Source organism: Ambystoma mexicanum, chromosome 4q (assembly GCF_040938575.1).
Source record: "Ambystoma mexicanum isolate Mex_15411 chromosome 4q, UKY_AmexF1_1, whole genome shotgun sequence".
NCBI classification, from domain to species: Eukaryota; Metazoa; Chordata; class Amphibia; order Caudata; family Ambystomatidae; genus Ambystoma; species Ambystoma mexicanum.
In genome coordinates this window covers 68,163,754-68,179,909 of record NC_090928.1, presented here as the reverse complement: position 1 = coordinate 68,179,909, position 16,156 = coordinate 68,163,754, and the positions used below count along the sequence as shown (strand labels likewise).

General features: G+C 42.9%; 1 protein-coding gene across 1 annotated transcript in view; it reads right to left on the bottom strand.

The window, feature by feature from the left end:
* Positions 1-16,156, bottom strand: part of THEMIS (thymocyte selection associated) — a 557,215-nt gene that overhangs the window by 149,581 nt on the left and 391,478 nt on the right. The window contains exon 4 of the mRNA XM_069607495.1: positions 934-1,985. Within this exon, the coding sequence (XP_069463596.1) occupies positions 934-1,985 (1,052 nt within the window). The remainder of the gene's footprint in view (positions 1-933; positions 1,986-16,156) is intronic.

Sequence of the window (16,156 nt, the reverse complement as noted above, 5' to 3'; positions counted from 1 at the left end):
TTCTGAAGTCATGCGGTGACACAAAACAGTGCTTTTGTAGTAATGCACGCTTCAGGCCTATTTGTACAGCACGTATGTTGAGGTTGCTGCTGCCTCGGCCATAGATCGGTACAACAATAATATTGCAGCCCAATCTCAACACTCCAAATCAAAGTAGCTGGAATTGCTTGCGTTGTTATACAAGTAATGCAAACAACCATGCAACATCATCATCTATAAGAATTAATTGAATGAACTTCCAACTAGGACTGAAGTGGGAATTACTGTGCAAAGCACGGGCTGCTAGTATTTATATAAATAACAAGTTGTACTGCTTTTATCTGTAATATTATATTATTTAATACTATGCAACTTTCCCAGATCTTCAGCTAGGATTGAAATTCCCAGGAACATATGTAGAGCAATACTGTTCCTCTCTGCAGATTATGCTCCTGTTCAGGTCAAACAAATCATGTTGGGTGCTCAAGAGAAATGGAACGTGCATCGGATAGATTAAAACAGCTGTAAGTGTGTTCATCCATCGCTCAATCATCAACCCTGTAATCTTCCACCTGTACAATCGTTGAACGGTTTCATTGATATACTATTTACCAAATATTGGACAGTTACACGTTTGGTGGCGAACTGAAGGATCAGAACCATATTTGGAAGATTTTATGTTTGTGGAGACAATACCTTGATCTGTGTATTCTAACACTCTTGCATGCCTGCTGCTTTTCTCGTGGAATTCCACAAAGACATGCAGGATTAAAAAGAAAATAAATTGTGTTCCTTTAAAATAAACTGGATAGTTTATGTTGGCTTTGAATGAGAAAACTCAACAATAACATCAGAAACACAGATGAAATTATTTACTGATCTGCACCATTTTCTTCAACCTGTTGCACACTGTTACTGATTGCCTTACCTTTAGAGACTTACTGATTACCTTACCTTTGGAGATCTTGGTGGATTCGATACAGTCTGCACTGGTACACAAAGAAATCTTGCCTTTGTTGACACCCGCAGGGGCATTTTGGGTGGTCGCGGTGGCGGTGGTTGAGCAGGTTTTTCATACCTCCGAACCATGTAATACTGCTCTTCGGTAATCTCTTCCACATGGGTCCTGGATGGCGATAGTGCAGGTGCTTCCACAGGCTTGTTTACCAATTGAACAGACATGTTCATACGATACACTGGTATTTCCCAAATCTCCTCAGGCTTGGCATGAGTACTAACAAGCAAGTAGGCGTCTGTGATTTGTTCTTCAAGCTGTATACAGGGAATGGCGGCTAGAATGTCATCCCCCATGGTATTCAGATCTCTCACTGAGACTTTAACATTAAAAGGAAATGGAAATGCCTGGCAAAGTTCGGCGAGACTGTATTGCTTCTTGTCATGAATTACTTCCACAAAGTGACCTTCAGCATACATGGGAAGAAAAGATTTCTCATACATCCCGGCCACAAATTTCTCACAAGCCAAAACATCAACTGCTGTTTTTCTTCCATCAGTTTCAAATTCCAAGGACTCTCGTTGCAGGACCAGAAGCTGATCCCCTACGAGTATGGATGATAACTCTTCATGGACTGGACAAAAGGCTTTGGTCGCTACCACATGAAGGGGTTCTTTGCTGCGTCTGGCAATGTGCAGATCGTACGCTGTATGAAATGTCCGTGGCCTTCTCTTGAACTTTCCACTGTAGCTCTTCGGAATTAGGAAATGTTTTTTGGGGGAATCGCTTCCAACCTCAGAGGCTAAAGTTCTCAGTGCTTGGACCTTTGTATGGAACACAATTTCATGGCCATGCTTGAATGAATTGTACGATTTATGTTTTCCCACCGGTTCTTCTATGACTTCAGCAACCATAGGAAACTCCATGCTAGTTCTTTCATAGATATCGAATAATGAGAATGCCTGGACAAAACACTTCATATCGCAGTGCTCTGTTACATCTTTGACTTCAACATCTAGATCAGATAGAATGTGAACAATGTCCTTTCGAACTGGAAAAAAAGGATATTGGAATGAGTTTTTCAAAATAATCTTCTTCCTACACATATCCAACAAAAACATTACTATTATGAATGAAATAGAAATCATTTGTTTAGAACCTGTATTGGAGGTTAACAGATGCAGGACCTTTACCAAAAGTGTTAGAGCTACTCTTCTGACAATGAACAAGGCCAAAATGAATATTTCTGCTCTGGTAAGTCATGGAGAGCCAAAATGGTCTTCTTAGTTCTCAGTGCAGAGGATCTGCCAGATAATTGTCCTTTCAAGATTAACAACGTTCATTATTAGTGTTATTAAATTCATGCTAAAAATGTAAACTGGAAAGTTTCAATGCTTAACCTTATTTTAGTTTCTCAAACACAGTCACATGAAATGCAAAATAGTCCTAGTACAATTATGATGCAAAGGCTTGGTTCTATTAAAAGCACTAATGCTACTATTATGCACTTCTTTTTTGTTAAAATGATAAATAGCACCAGAAAAACAAAATCTACACATTCGATACACCTCTGTGTTAGAGCCCCTCCCTCCTGTGCTCCTCCAGCAAACCAGTGCACAGTGTCTACATGTTACATCCTCCGTGAAAGCAGCAAGACCTCTTTTCAGTGTGACCAAGCAAACTCCCATCTTCTGATTTCAAGACAAATGCCAAATCAAGGGAATGCAAGGCTGAGGATGCCTGGCAACCTCCCATCAGTCAATGAACTGGGTCTGCTTATCCTATGGATTTGAATCGAGAGCAGTAGAGAGAACAAATGGAAGGGCAGTATGGGTGAATCACCTCCGTGTCATTTCACTAGGACTAATTACATTCTATGGCTTGACACAGAGGCAACTATTATGAATAGTTCAAAGCTGCACTATCACAACGGATGGCGCATGCACAATGGGTTCCCAAAACTACAAATACAAATCAGAATCATCAGATTAGTCAACAGCCCTTAGGAATGTCTTCTAGCAGGGCACTTGCCCAAAATGCTTGTGATGCCATAGCCCCCAGAGAGGAAAGTGCCCCAAAAATTGAAACATCCACCCCATAATCCATCTGGCCCACCTAGCCAGAGATGGGCAAGAGATGTGCTTATAAGATGTAGAAAATCAAATGAATAAATCACCATTTGGCCGCCAAAAGTCAGCTGTTGCCAGCTCATATCGCGTCAAGCACTGAACAACAAATAGTTGAGGAACGTAAGGAAATGTAGGGAAATCGATAACTCTGGAAGCCTTGTTAATTTGTTTGTACGAAAAGATACTCACTCCAGATGCAGCAAAGACCCTCCCTGTTTCATCCAATGTGTGTCTATCAGAAAAACACGGAAAGGCAAACAAACACATGGGGCCTCATTCCGAGTACGGCGCTAACCAATGGCGCTATTAACGCCTTGGTTGACGCCGTACCCGGACCGGCAGCGCCTTGGTGGATGGCGGAATCACCGTCCCATTCCAAGGTTGGTGGGGCGGTGATTCCCCATTCACCAAGGCTCTTCCCCATTCCCAAATGAGCCCCCATAGGGCTCAATGGGAATGGGGAAGATGCAATAACGGTGACCGTTCATTACGGTCACCGTTATTGGCTTGGGGGCCCCTTTGCGCCCTCGACTTTAACACCTGCTCAAAGCAGGCGTTAAAGGCGAGGGTGCAGAGGGAACTCGGAGTATGGCGGTAAGGGAATACCGCCACCGGTCTTGTTACCGGTGGCCGCTATCCCTTACCGCCATACTCGGAATGAGGCCCATGATCTTAACCCATTCTCCAGACAGTGCCTTAAATAAAAGACAGGCTGGCTGTGGGACGGGTATAGCGCCAAATCCACACCCACCATGACAGGATAACTTGGAAGAGGGGTCAGTATAATCTTAATACCTTTCAACAATTTAACAATGTACAAACCACCGGATGTTCCCCAATGGGTAGACCTCCTATTAGATCATGAGGAGTAGAAATGGTTGACTGCCATAGAATAACCGTATAGTATAGTATGACGGCATCCCGACCGATAAGCACTCATCGGCCAGCCCAGGTCTCCCACACAGAGCTGTTGAAGTGAATGGTACTTGGAGGCCAGTATCTTTTTTTTAATTCTTTTTATTGAGGTTTAACAACAGTAATCATAGCATATCACTGCCAAATCTACAGCAATTTTCCCATCTGCCTATAAGCAACTGTTAGCAGCACTAAATGGACATAGGAGAGAAGTAGCAGACAAGGAAGGATTCAAATTATAGATGCAATATATCCAGGCATGCCCAACAATCATGTAAAAGAATGGCTGTGAGAGACACTAGACTCCTAGGTGGCGACAGCCTTATTAAGCAGAGTTTCATGGGTAATACGAAAGGCAAACTAGATATATTGTGGTCATGAGGGCAGGCGGGACATCTGTCTAGAGGTCTCTGCACAGCTGTTTGCCCAAATTAATTATTTAAACCACACTGACCTCAAGGGGAGGTGTAGGGCACATCCAGTTCAAGGCTATTTCTTTACAAGTTATTAAAATAACCAGGTTAACCAATCTACTCTCAGTTTAACCAGTTGGGAGAGGAACCCACAATAGACAAGGTGAAGTGGTATAGTCGTTGCCACTATTAAGGAGAATGTGCGTGTAACCTCAGACCCAAAACTAATCACTGATGGGCATAACCACGTTAAATGTAAAAAATTGGCATCATCCAACTTGCATCTCGGACACAATCCAGGGGAAGTCTGATTAGATTTACGGATTTTAACAAGTGTGCAACATAGCTGGTGTAAAAACCTAAAGTGGGCAATCAGTATTTGTGGTTCATTGAAATGCGGTTTGTCTGGGTGAACGCCTCATCCTTGAGAGCCACCCAGAGGGCAGCTTTTCAACGCCTTGTGGAGCACTTGGTGCCCCCCTCCTTCCAAGTGGACATTAATATATACTTTAACAACATATATGAGTGAAGACCTGGTTTAGTACTATGAGATAGGATATGGTTTGCTACTTGCGAAGCAAGAAACACAGCAAACTAAGCTGACATTTCTCCTCCCATTCTATATTATGGCAGTGTATGTGTCAAAGATGATGCTCCAAGCTCGCTGAAGTGTAGCAGTGTACAGATAATGCCATTGCTATAAACATCATAAAGTTTAATTAGGCCAAGATTGATTAACTCTCTTACAATGCTGTAGTCAAATGTAAAACGCAGCCCTTCAAATCGATGTAAATACACAATACCTATCTTAGGGGGGATTGGTTATGTTTGGTATGCAACTCGTAGCAGCCCCAATTTGTTTTTCAAACTAGGATTAATCTCTACCACCCATGTCTTGGGCGGTCAGGAGAATAGATTTGGGGGTTGTCGGTTTCTTCTCTAATCACATATTATGGTTGAGAGGTGGAGCGTTATACAAAGGAATTGAATGCTGCGCAACAGGTATCAGTGCGTAGGGTTCAAGGTCAGCAACATTGAGGGCCTCTGTATTCTTATAGGAGCATCAGTACATCCCATGCTAATCACACTTGCTTCCAACCCACCCCCAGTGAGGGTGGACTTCATCTCATAGAAAACGTGTAGGGCAGCCAGATGGGATTGTTAGTAAACAAGTACAAATATTTATGTAGAATAATCATTTTAATAAAATAAATTCTCACCATTGTGAAGATTGGAAGCCTACCTAACTTATATACTTGATAAAAACTGCTAGAAAGAAGGGGCATGAAATTAAGTTCGTGCAACAGCTATTGAGTCCTGGCCACTTTGATTCCCAGAATGTAGAGGTCCTCTGGGCTGCACTTAAGTCCAGCCAGATCAACCAGTCCAACAGCTGAAGCAGTTAAAAGTTACGCCCAGATTTACCCCAGTTAATTTGAAGCCATGAGAAACAATCAAAGTGTCAGACTTCCTGAATCAATGGGGGTACCTTAGTTGTGGGACCTTAACAAAAAGTAGATTGTCTGCATATAATGAGATAAGAATAGGCCGATTATAAAATGATAATCCACTGTGGCTGTGAAACTCCTGTAATATGGGGAGCAAGAGCTCCAACGTCAAAGCAAAAGGAATGGAGAATTTGGGACATCTCTGCTTGATGCCTTTAGACAGTGAAAAGGGTTTTGATACTGCACCATTCATAGAAACTCCAGCAACTGCAAAGGTGTAAAACAATGAGGCTAGGGACAGAAACTATTAACAGACCACCCCATGTATTTCAACACTGTGAGGATCAAATGCTTTCTGTGTGTGTCTGTGTTACTACATGATTACTTTCTGGATTGATCAGGGCCAGTACACCAAAGAGTTTCTGCAGGTTAGAAGCAGTGGATCTACCTTTAAAAAACTCTAACTGATCAGGTAAAACTCTAGTAGGGGAGCAGTATTCAAGCTAATTTCTTGGCAAGAATTGTATTATCTAAATTTAGCATTGACAGAGGATTGTATGTATGCATGTTTATGTATGAATAAAGACTTATAGAGCATGACTATGGCCTGAAGGCATCAAGGCACTAGCACAAAACTGCTTGGGGAGAAAAAGCGACTCGTTCAGAACTCTAAAGTATATGTCTTCAAATTCCTTTGAAACTGAAGTTGATCAACGGTATCACGAAAGTATGTCGGCAGAGAGTTCCACATTGCCGGAGCCAATACAGAGAAATATCTTCCTCTTGCTCATTTGCTATGATAACTTGGAGTGCTAAGCAGAATTTGAGAGGAGGACCGAAGTAGTCTGGCCGGCTCATAAAGAGTATGTTTGGACCGAAGGTATTCCGCACCAGTACCATGAATGGTGTGGTGTACTAAGCGTTTTAAACATAATCCGGCTACCTTTCGGAAGCCAATACAGCTGATGGAGCAGGACCAGAGAGTGCGAGTGCCTCAGGGCTCAGAGAGCCAATTGGGTTGCTGACTGTTGTAAAATCTGTAAGCGCTGAAGCAGCGCAGCAGGTTGCCCCAAAAGAATACTGTTGTAGAAGTCAATGGAACTCATAATCGAGGAGTAACCACCATAGTCAGAGACTCAGGTGGAAGAAAAAGGAGAACTTTCCCCAATACTTTCAGCTTGACGAAGCCAAATGGGCCACAGAAGAAATGTGGGCTTCACTAGATCCAAACACGAGCAGTTTAACTCCTAAACTCTTAACTGCCTGTACCTGCTCAGGAGAAGGTCCTAAAGAAGCAGGCCAATAGTCAACACTGCATGAGGCTCCAGTGGGAGGGGAACCAACCACTAGGACCTCTGTCTTATTGCCATTAAGCTGTACCCAGTTCCTGACCATCCAATGTCAAACAGGCAGTACCTCAACTTAGAGGGAGGGTTCACCGCCGGGGCAATTTAGAAGAAAGAAAAATGTGTGTCATCGACATAGGTGTGGAAGGTCACTCCATGGTCAGAAATAAGGCTGGCCAGGGGATGCAGGTAAAGTTTAAACAGCAGGAGGGATAAAGCTGACCCCTAAGGGACACTGCATGTAAGAGCCAACAGCAGGGATTTACAAGGGGGAAGTGACAGTCTCCGGAATCGGTCAGTCAAGAATGATGAAAACTACAGAAGTGGAGAGCCAGTAATACCAAATCCTTCCAAACTCTGTAGCAGTATCCCATGATCAACAGTGTCAAAAGCCTTGGAGAGGTCAAAGAGAATCATGAGTCTGACCTCTCCGCATTCCTGGAGCAAAGCGATGTCGTCAAGGATGGAAATCATCACAGTCTCTGTACCCATGAGAGGGCGGAATCCAGCAGACTGAAATGGGTGAAGATGGCTGTGGGCATCAGGAAATTGAGAGAATTCAGTAGCAATGGCCTCCATCAGCTTCATGGGAGGAGAGAGAGAGAGAGATAGGTTGGTAGTTCTCTGCCAAAGATGGATCAATATGGGTCTTCTTCAATAATGGTGAGACAAAAATGGACAGAAAATCGTAGTATGTCAGTATGTCAGGGGCCAGATTTTTGAGTATGGAATGAATATCATTACCGTGAGCTATAGCTGGAATTAATCAAGATCCCCTTCAGTAGCTCCCCATGCTGCAATGGGTAATTTAAAAACAGTTTTAAACCACACGATCAGTCACCCGATCCGCGTTGAGCCCCGTTGTTTGGACTGGTGCTTCAGAATATGCTGGTAGTGACCGCCTAAATCCAGGCAGCCAGGTTGTGCCTAAAGGATCCAAGTCTGTCAGTGCATTAGGAGCGTAACTGTACCCCACAGTGACTTGCAATGTTCAATCAGTTAAGATAAAAGTAATTAAACGAGGCCAGCAAACTGCATGGGAGCACAGTCTCACCACTAACAGTCTCGCAGGCGGTCCCGCAGTACATTTATGCTGTCTATGAATTGGTTGAATAGGTACACTGTGATGCGTCGACCCGACAAAAGAGAAAACAGACTCTGCATCTGAAAGTAATGAAATGCAGCAGACACGTTAACCACACAAGTGAAGAAACTTTCTATTCCTGAAAGCCTTATGCCCGGAAGTCTAGTAAAACAAACATACGTTATGCCATTCAGTGACAAATTTAAAAATTCCATTTTAAAATCAAATTTCAATCAGTTAAGATAAAAGTATCTAAACGAGGCGAGCAAACTGAATTCGAGCACAGTCTCACTGCTAGCAAAGGTATGGTCTACAGTCCACCTTATCCTTTATTTGGTTTTGCGAGCCGTATTAGAAGCGTATTGTACTTCCAGGAATTTCATACAACTATATACTCAAATTCCTTGACAAATTCAGCAAGCAAATTGTTTGGGTCAGTGGCCCTGCCAGAGTTTTGTTCCGCAATAGTGCTTAGTGCTCTTCAGTAGTGATTGGTAAGTTTAGCGGTGTACATTGCTTGTCATAGAGCCACACCATTCCCATGCACTCAAGATACAATTTAATCTGGACCATCATCTGCACTGTGGTGAAATATAAGGCAGAAGAGTAATCAGTAATCAGAAAACACTTAATTAATGACCTATGGGCTGGTAGCAAGGGGATCATCATGAGTAGTGATGGCAATGGTTTCTGAACAACCACACTCAGTAGTAATCATCCACGACTATACACTACCCGGGAGGTCACCTTCAGCATTTTGTTGGAGTATTTTCTGACCTGTCTAAAGACCAGATCAGAGAGAGAAACTGGCTTGAACCGCCAATTGTAAATCCAAGGATTAGGTGGTCATATTTGCGGCATAAGTATAATAGGCGAAATGTCTGAAGAAGTTCTAGGCAAGTGCAAGCAATCGACCACTAACCTAGTGATTTTAAAAAAACCTAACCAGTGATCTAGCCTAGAAAAGACGTCATGGACAGATGAGTAAATGGTGTAGTCGCTCTTATTGTTGTGATGTTTATGCCATAGATCAACCAAGGTCAAGTCATCAATATAGTCTTTAATGACAAGAGCTAAGCGAGGGTGGTATATAGGGTGAGTGCAGAACTATCCAGGAGGGTATTTAATGCAACCTTAAAGTCGCTGCCTGTTATCATTTTCACTTACGACAAATTCATAATAATTAGTAAATAATAAGTCAAACATTTGATGCAGCAAAATTCGGTGCCTCTAGTTTAACGGCAATCTTATATGAGCCCTCATAATTGCCAGCGACAATCACATATCTGCTATCAGCATCAATTGTTGCCACTGCTTGCAGTAAAAAATCAATATAGCAGAACAGAATGAAAAGGCTAGAAACCACAAAGGGAAGTTGGTTAGACACTATCTTCCCAGCCTAAATATGAAGTTAAGGACATTGCAGCCACATGCCACATACATAGAACAAAAATTAAATGATAATCTGTCAATAAAACCCCTGAACCGTACTTGAAATAAGTCTACAACCTGTGACATCCCAAAAACCTGTCAGGGGTTAAGACCCCCTGGCAATACAATTGTCAAACCCACGATACGTTTGTAAACATTTTTAATACAAAATAACTTTTAAAACAGGCAATCACAGAATGCTACCAGACTACGCAAGGCCATAAACCAGGCATACATCACTGTGGGCTACGCATTATAGTAAAAATCAATCATAACATAGGGCAGCCAAATGGGACTGAGAAAGGGCCACCACAGCCTTTCAGGGGATCTCTTTATATTGTGACGAATGCTTGGATGTCATCCCTTCTGCCATGGGAGAGAACCCTGCTCCTGTGGCCAGGGTGGTGCAGCCACAGTCCAATAATGTCCCTCAGGGTGGTGTACTACGGGTGGATCACATGGGGAGAGACAACCCTCATGGGATGAGGGATGACACCCTAATAGATACACTGAATATCCCTACCACTGTCCCAGCTCTCTCGCCCTCTTAACCTCTCCTGAATCCTGGAATCTCTCATACCTCTATGTATGTGAGTAAGTAAGTAGAACTGTGTCCTCCTCCCTCTTTACCTCTCCAGAATCCTGGAATCTCTCATACCTCTATGTATGTGAGTAAGTAGAACTTTGTCCTCCTCTAAATAGCACTGAGACAAAAAAGAGCAGTTATGACACCTTAGAGAAATATACTGAAACGAAGATGAGTGGAGTGCGGAGAGCACCCTGCGGTACCAGAGTGAGCAGACCAGCATGTTCAATCGAGCTGAACCTGGCTATGAAATAAAAAGGAAAGAAGGACTTCTTACAACAGGCGTTCCTCCCTGCAGGAGCTGCGAGAAAAGGCATGTGTCTACGGGAGACAGGGAGAGAGCTGGGACGCCCAGGAAGAAGAGAGATCCAGAGCCGGTCCTGAGACAGAGGAAGGCATGGAAGGCTGGCGGACGCAGGCAGCAGGCGATCCTGAAGCTTGGGAAGTGCAACGGCTTCCAGAAGGACAGTTGGTGCTGCAGATTTGCTGCAGACCAAACAAAGCCTCCCCAAGCACCACAAATCCTGCGGCTGATGTAGGAAGTTGGGAGAAAGTAGATGCCCTCACGAACCAGGAAAACAGGTACGCTGAGGGGCAAAACAATGCTGGGAAAGAGAGAAGGGGATGGCAGGCAGAGAAGGGAAGAAATAACCCAGACCTAGGGTATGGGACCTTGAAAAGCAGAGAAAGTGGTGCAAAGCAGAAAAGGGGAGAAATACTCTGACCGGAGAGTCTAGGGGTATGAAAGTAATATTGAAGAAACTTGCACACATATGATAATATACGGTAGTGCTTGGCAGGAGAGTAAACCAAGCTTACCTAGAAGGAGAAGTACCGAAGGCAGGCAAGTCTGGGACTGACACCCATAACAGAAATATATCAGTTACTCATCCTCATAGTGACAGTACTTGGGAGAAATATGTTTGGCTTTGCAATAGGTATTACTTGGCAGGAGAGCACACCAATACTATCTAGAAAGAGAGCTGTTGAAACCTGGTGAGTCTTGAACTCGCATGCAGATAAGAAGGACAATTGTTACTCCTCTTCATAGTCACAGTACCGGGGCGAAGAGTCAACTCGGTTGACTGTGCAAGGGAAGAGAAACCTGGGGAATGGAGAAAACCCTGGGATTTGTGAACATTGTAGCAAAGCGAAGAGAAGGGGGACATTCTCTTGGCTCTTCAGGGAATTGGGAAAGAAACCTGGGAAAAGGAGTTGTTCCCTCTGGGACAAATTAAGAGAAGACAGTCATTGGCCCTCATTACGACACTGGCGCTAAACCATGGCGCTATTAGCACCATGGTTGGTGCCGGTATCGTAACGTGTTCACCATGGTGAAATGGGGAAATACCGCCCCATTCCAAGGTTGGCGGGGCGGTATTTCCCCATTTCCCCATGGCCCTTCCCCATTCACATTTGTGCCCCATAGGGCATGATGGGAATGGCGAAGGCGCTAAGTACGGTACCGCAAATTGCGGTACCATACTTACTGCAAAGGTCCCTTTGCGGGTCCCTTCTTTGACGGCTGGTCTAGACCAGCCGTTAAGGTCGGGTCCCGCAAAGGGACCTCGTAATTAGGCGCTAATGGGTTAACGGCGCCACAGCCTTTTACGGCGCCGTTAACCCATTAGAGCCAGGGTCGTAATGAGGCCCATTCTCTTGACCCCTATGGAACTTTGTTTGTTTTTGCACCATTTGGAACTTTGTGTTCTGAAAAGAACTATGAATGACCGGCTGAGAAGACAACACCTTTGCACTTTATATTGAGTTGTTAGTGTGAGGGCAAAAGTGAATTTATCTTTATTTTGACATCCTGACAGACCCATTTTGAAATGTGTATTGAGGCAGGCAAACCCCTCTTAGAGTTAGGGCTAGTGAGGCTTTCACCAACCCTATTTTCCTTTAAATTAAAGTCTAGCAAACAAAATGCCACTTGTGTGTCGAACTCTCTCTACTGCCCTCTGACACCATCTGCAACAAGGACTAGATTTCTTAATATTTGTGGTGATGAATCAGAAGTGTCCTCCAGCGTGGTGAAAAATTAGCCTTCTTTTGACATAAGATCTTTAGTTTGGCAGGAAATAACATTGAGTTTTATACACTCAGGTACGCAAGTTTTACACACTCCATCAAAAGGTGGTCTTGAGCACTACACAAATGGACTGTAATCAGGAAAGATGAGGAGTTTTGAAAATTATAATGTAGGCCGCCCATTTTGCAAGATGCCTTGAGGACAAGATACCTATCCCTATTGCTGAACACGTTGCAATGATAGGTAGAGGTGGTAACGAAGGAGCAGGCCCTGGCCACACGGACCTATGTACTTTCCCCAGCTATAAGTTATTTGAAAAGGCAGGGTTTCCCAAAAGGTCTGGTAGGATTCTTATGAGGTACATCTTCAGCAGGATATTTTGAGTGGCCCAATGATTTGGATATTTTTATGCCTCAAACTATTCTCCAGATCTTCATTCATTGATCATAATGACTTCCTTTTTAAGTAAGGATATTTCAGACACCAGATACTGTTAGTGGTTTCAACCACATTGATCCTCTGTTCGGCCTCTCCCATTCTCATGTGGAGCTCCTCTATTTTATTATGGGGTTTAGAGTATCTAATGTTAGATTGATGTTGCCTATACTCGGTTGGAGCTGCTATAGAGTCAGGAGAGTCTCCCAAGCAGGTGGTCTATCATGTGTAGCATTGTTCTTGAACTCTTCTTCCACTTTATCAGGAGATTTTCTGGCAAAACATTCAACTTAGTTGTATTTTTTTAAGAAACTTGATTTGCCCACCATGGCACAGCACACATATTGGTGCAGAGTTTCTGGGATATAAATCTGCTGGACAGGTTTGCAAAGCAGGAGCTTTTGTCAGCTAGCATTGTTGTGTCCGAGATATGTCGAGAATGACGCTGACAGGCAACCACGTACAATCATGGAGAGGCCATTATTCATGCAAGGGGACAGATACTTCAAGGACAGACCACTGTGCAGCAAATAAAATTTAAAGCATGCCCTGTATATACTTTCTCTTTCACTCCACAAAGTAGAGTAGGGTGTAGCACTGTCACCAAAACTATAGCTGAGCCAGTCAGAGAGATGTTGAATGTACCCCACCTTCAATGCATTACAACTCTGTTTCCAGAAGTAGTAATTGTATGAAACGTTGCTGAGTAGGATTATGGCCAAGAATGTAGAGACGTTTGTTCACACATATGTAGATGTGGGCCACCAAGTCTCCAATCTGGCGGGTGTTGCTATACAGGCATTATTAGCATTTCCACTCTGCACGCTCACCTCACAGTACTTATAGCCTGGCACTACGTCCTCAAGCCTACAAGAAAAGCCAGTTTGGTCCTCAATACAGAGGAATCAGCAAATCTCTGGGCCTGTGTGCTCGTGGCACGGCTCACCAGATATCCCAGTGAGGTGACAACAATGTCCTCCTCACTACAAGATTGCTGCGCTACAAACTGCTCTTACATTCCTGCTCGTCAGCACCCCATGGAACCAAGGATCTTTGAATTTGTATTCTAGATATCTGTGATATACCTGAGGATGCTCATCTGTCCCCCGCATCCTAGAAACCATGAGCTTCAGCCTATAAGAAAGAACCAGTGGAGTGGACATGCCTTTACCTGAGGTTTTCCAGTACATTTGGGAAGGATGGAATAGTATTGAGCAGCCGGTGGACCTCTTGAGAACTAACGAGTACAACACCTGGCTCTGCCAGAATGGAGTTATGAGTACAACTTGTAACTTCTATATCTGCAAGTGCAATACAATCCTGGAAATCACAGTGAAAGGGATAAAGTTGGAATGTTTACCTTGGTCCCAGCCCTAAAGAATGCATAATTTGCCAAATCCAGAGGTTCCAGCCTCCAACTGAAAAACATGTGCAGTTCTTTGTTAAGGCTTGAGGGGAAAAGATCTAACTGGAATAAGACCCATACTTTCTGAAAGTAAAGAAACACTCTCCTTTGGAGATTGCATCCAACCGGACCATTCCAAAACACCATCTGCTTTCACATTTAGTGAACCTGGAATGAACTCTGCTCTGAACATCAATTTTCATGGTAGGCAGAATTCCCAAAAGACTACAACCTGACTTGACATGTTTTTAGACCCTGTCCTCAGAGCTTGTTGCTGTAAGATTGTCCGTTCTCAACTGAAGCACACATCAATAGCTGCTTTTTGCAAAATTCTGAATTGAAAAGGAGCCTGCCAGAATCTCTAAACTATTTATGTGCAAGCGAGACTCCTGCTTCACCATATCACTCCACTTGATTGTGGGCCACACCATGCTCCAGAGCCTTTGAGGCTGAAATCTGATTCATCGAGAAGTCCTCAAACTAGCAGGTCATTATTATGATCTTGATGCATGCACTTCTGGGAATAAAGAAGGTGCATTATATTATGGAGATATAGATTGAGTTGTGTGATAGTAAGATAAAGCACACATGGTGGTGTTCTCCCATTGATACAGGTGGCGAGGAAAGTGGCTTACCAACCCCAATGTATATTATCTGGGAGAGTATATTCATCACCTGGATGACTGAAAGTATGGAGCTCTTGGACACCCAACTCCATTTCTATGGCTCTAGATGTTTTGTGAAATGGTGCAGGCTGGGATAGGCATGCTAAAACAGGCATAATTCTGTTATACTAACGGCACAATTTGGAATTTGTTTAGTGACTTAAATGGATATCTAGACGAATGACTGAAGAAGAAATCTCAAGTGCTGTGTGTTCACACTCCGAGTGATAGGACTGCCAAAATTTGCAGTAGGGTTAAAAAGAAAGTCTATCCATTATTGCAAATTATCGAATCATAAAAAACTGGCAATGCATTTCAGAAATACATCCTTCATCATGGCCAATCTATACAGGGTAGTGGGGAAAAAGAAAACAAAAAGCACATGAATGATCCCTTTGTGTGTGTACTGCCACTACCAAGGTATGTACATAAAAACAAAAAAGGGCCATACCTGTCAATGAGGACTAGAGAATTCAGCTTCTAAAAAGAAGGAATATAAGAGTAACACCAATGAACCAAAAAAATGATAGAAACACACAAAACAATATAAGGAAGGCCACAGATCAATTCAAAGGTACCCGTGCATTCAAGCAATGTAAATCAAATAAAACCCACATAAGGAATCAACAAGGAAAAACATAAAAATTAAAGTAAAAAAACACAGAGCAAATGTTACAAGAAAAAGACAAAACTTTAAAGTCACAGGAAAGTGCTTATCTTACTAAGTGAAGGAGTCTGGGAGCAGCAAGGCAAAGGTGCTCTGTGTAGAAAAGGTACAGCACTACTGAACAGTGGGTCGTATTATTTGAATTAAAAAAAGATAACCATGTCTTGATAATGCAGTGACGCGATTACGTCAAAGAACGTCTAAGGATGTTTTCACCACGTATAACGCAATTACGTCATTAGGGAGTTACGTCACACTTAACGGTGAAAGGCAGAGAAAAACAAAAACAAATCAGTCAAACAATTGAACAAAGAAAACAAAATAGAATACAAGGACTGGAAAACATGGTTAATATAGTGAACAGGAAATTCGATTTTGACAGAGATGATGTTGAGCGTATCATCAATAAAGCTTCTGTTTCTAGAGCCACTGGGCCTAATGCCATAACTAATCACATGCTGAAATTAAATAAGGTCTTGTGGTCAATTCTCCTGTTGTTTCTTTTCAAGGACATTCTCAGACAATGACATATGCCAAGATCTTGGAAAGTATCAATTATTATACCAATCTACAAGAAAAGCAATCGGGAGAATCCTAATAGCTACAGACCTACAGCATTTTGATGCTGATTGTAAAATCTTTTGTGCTCTGACCTTGAAAAATCCT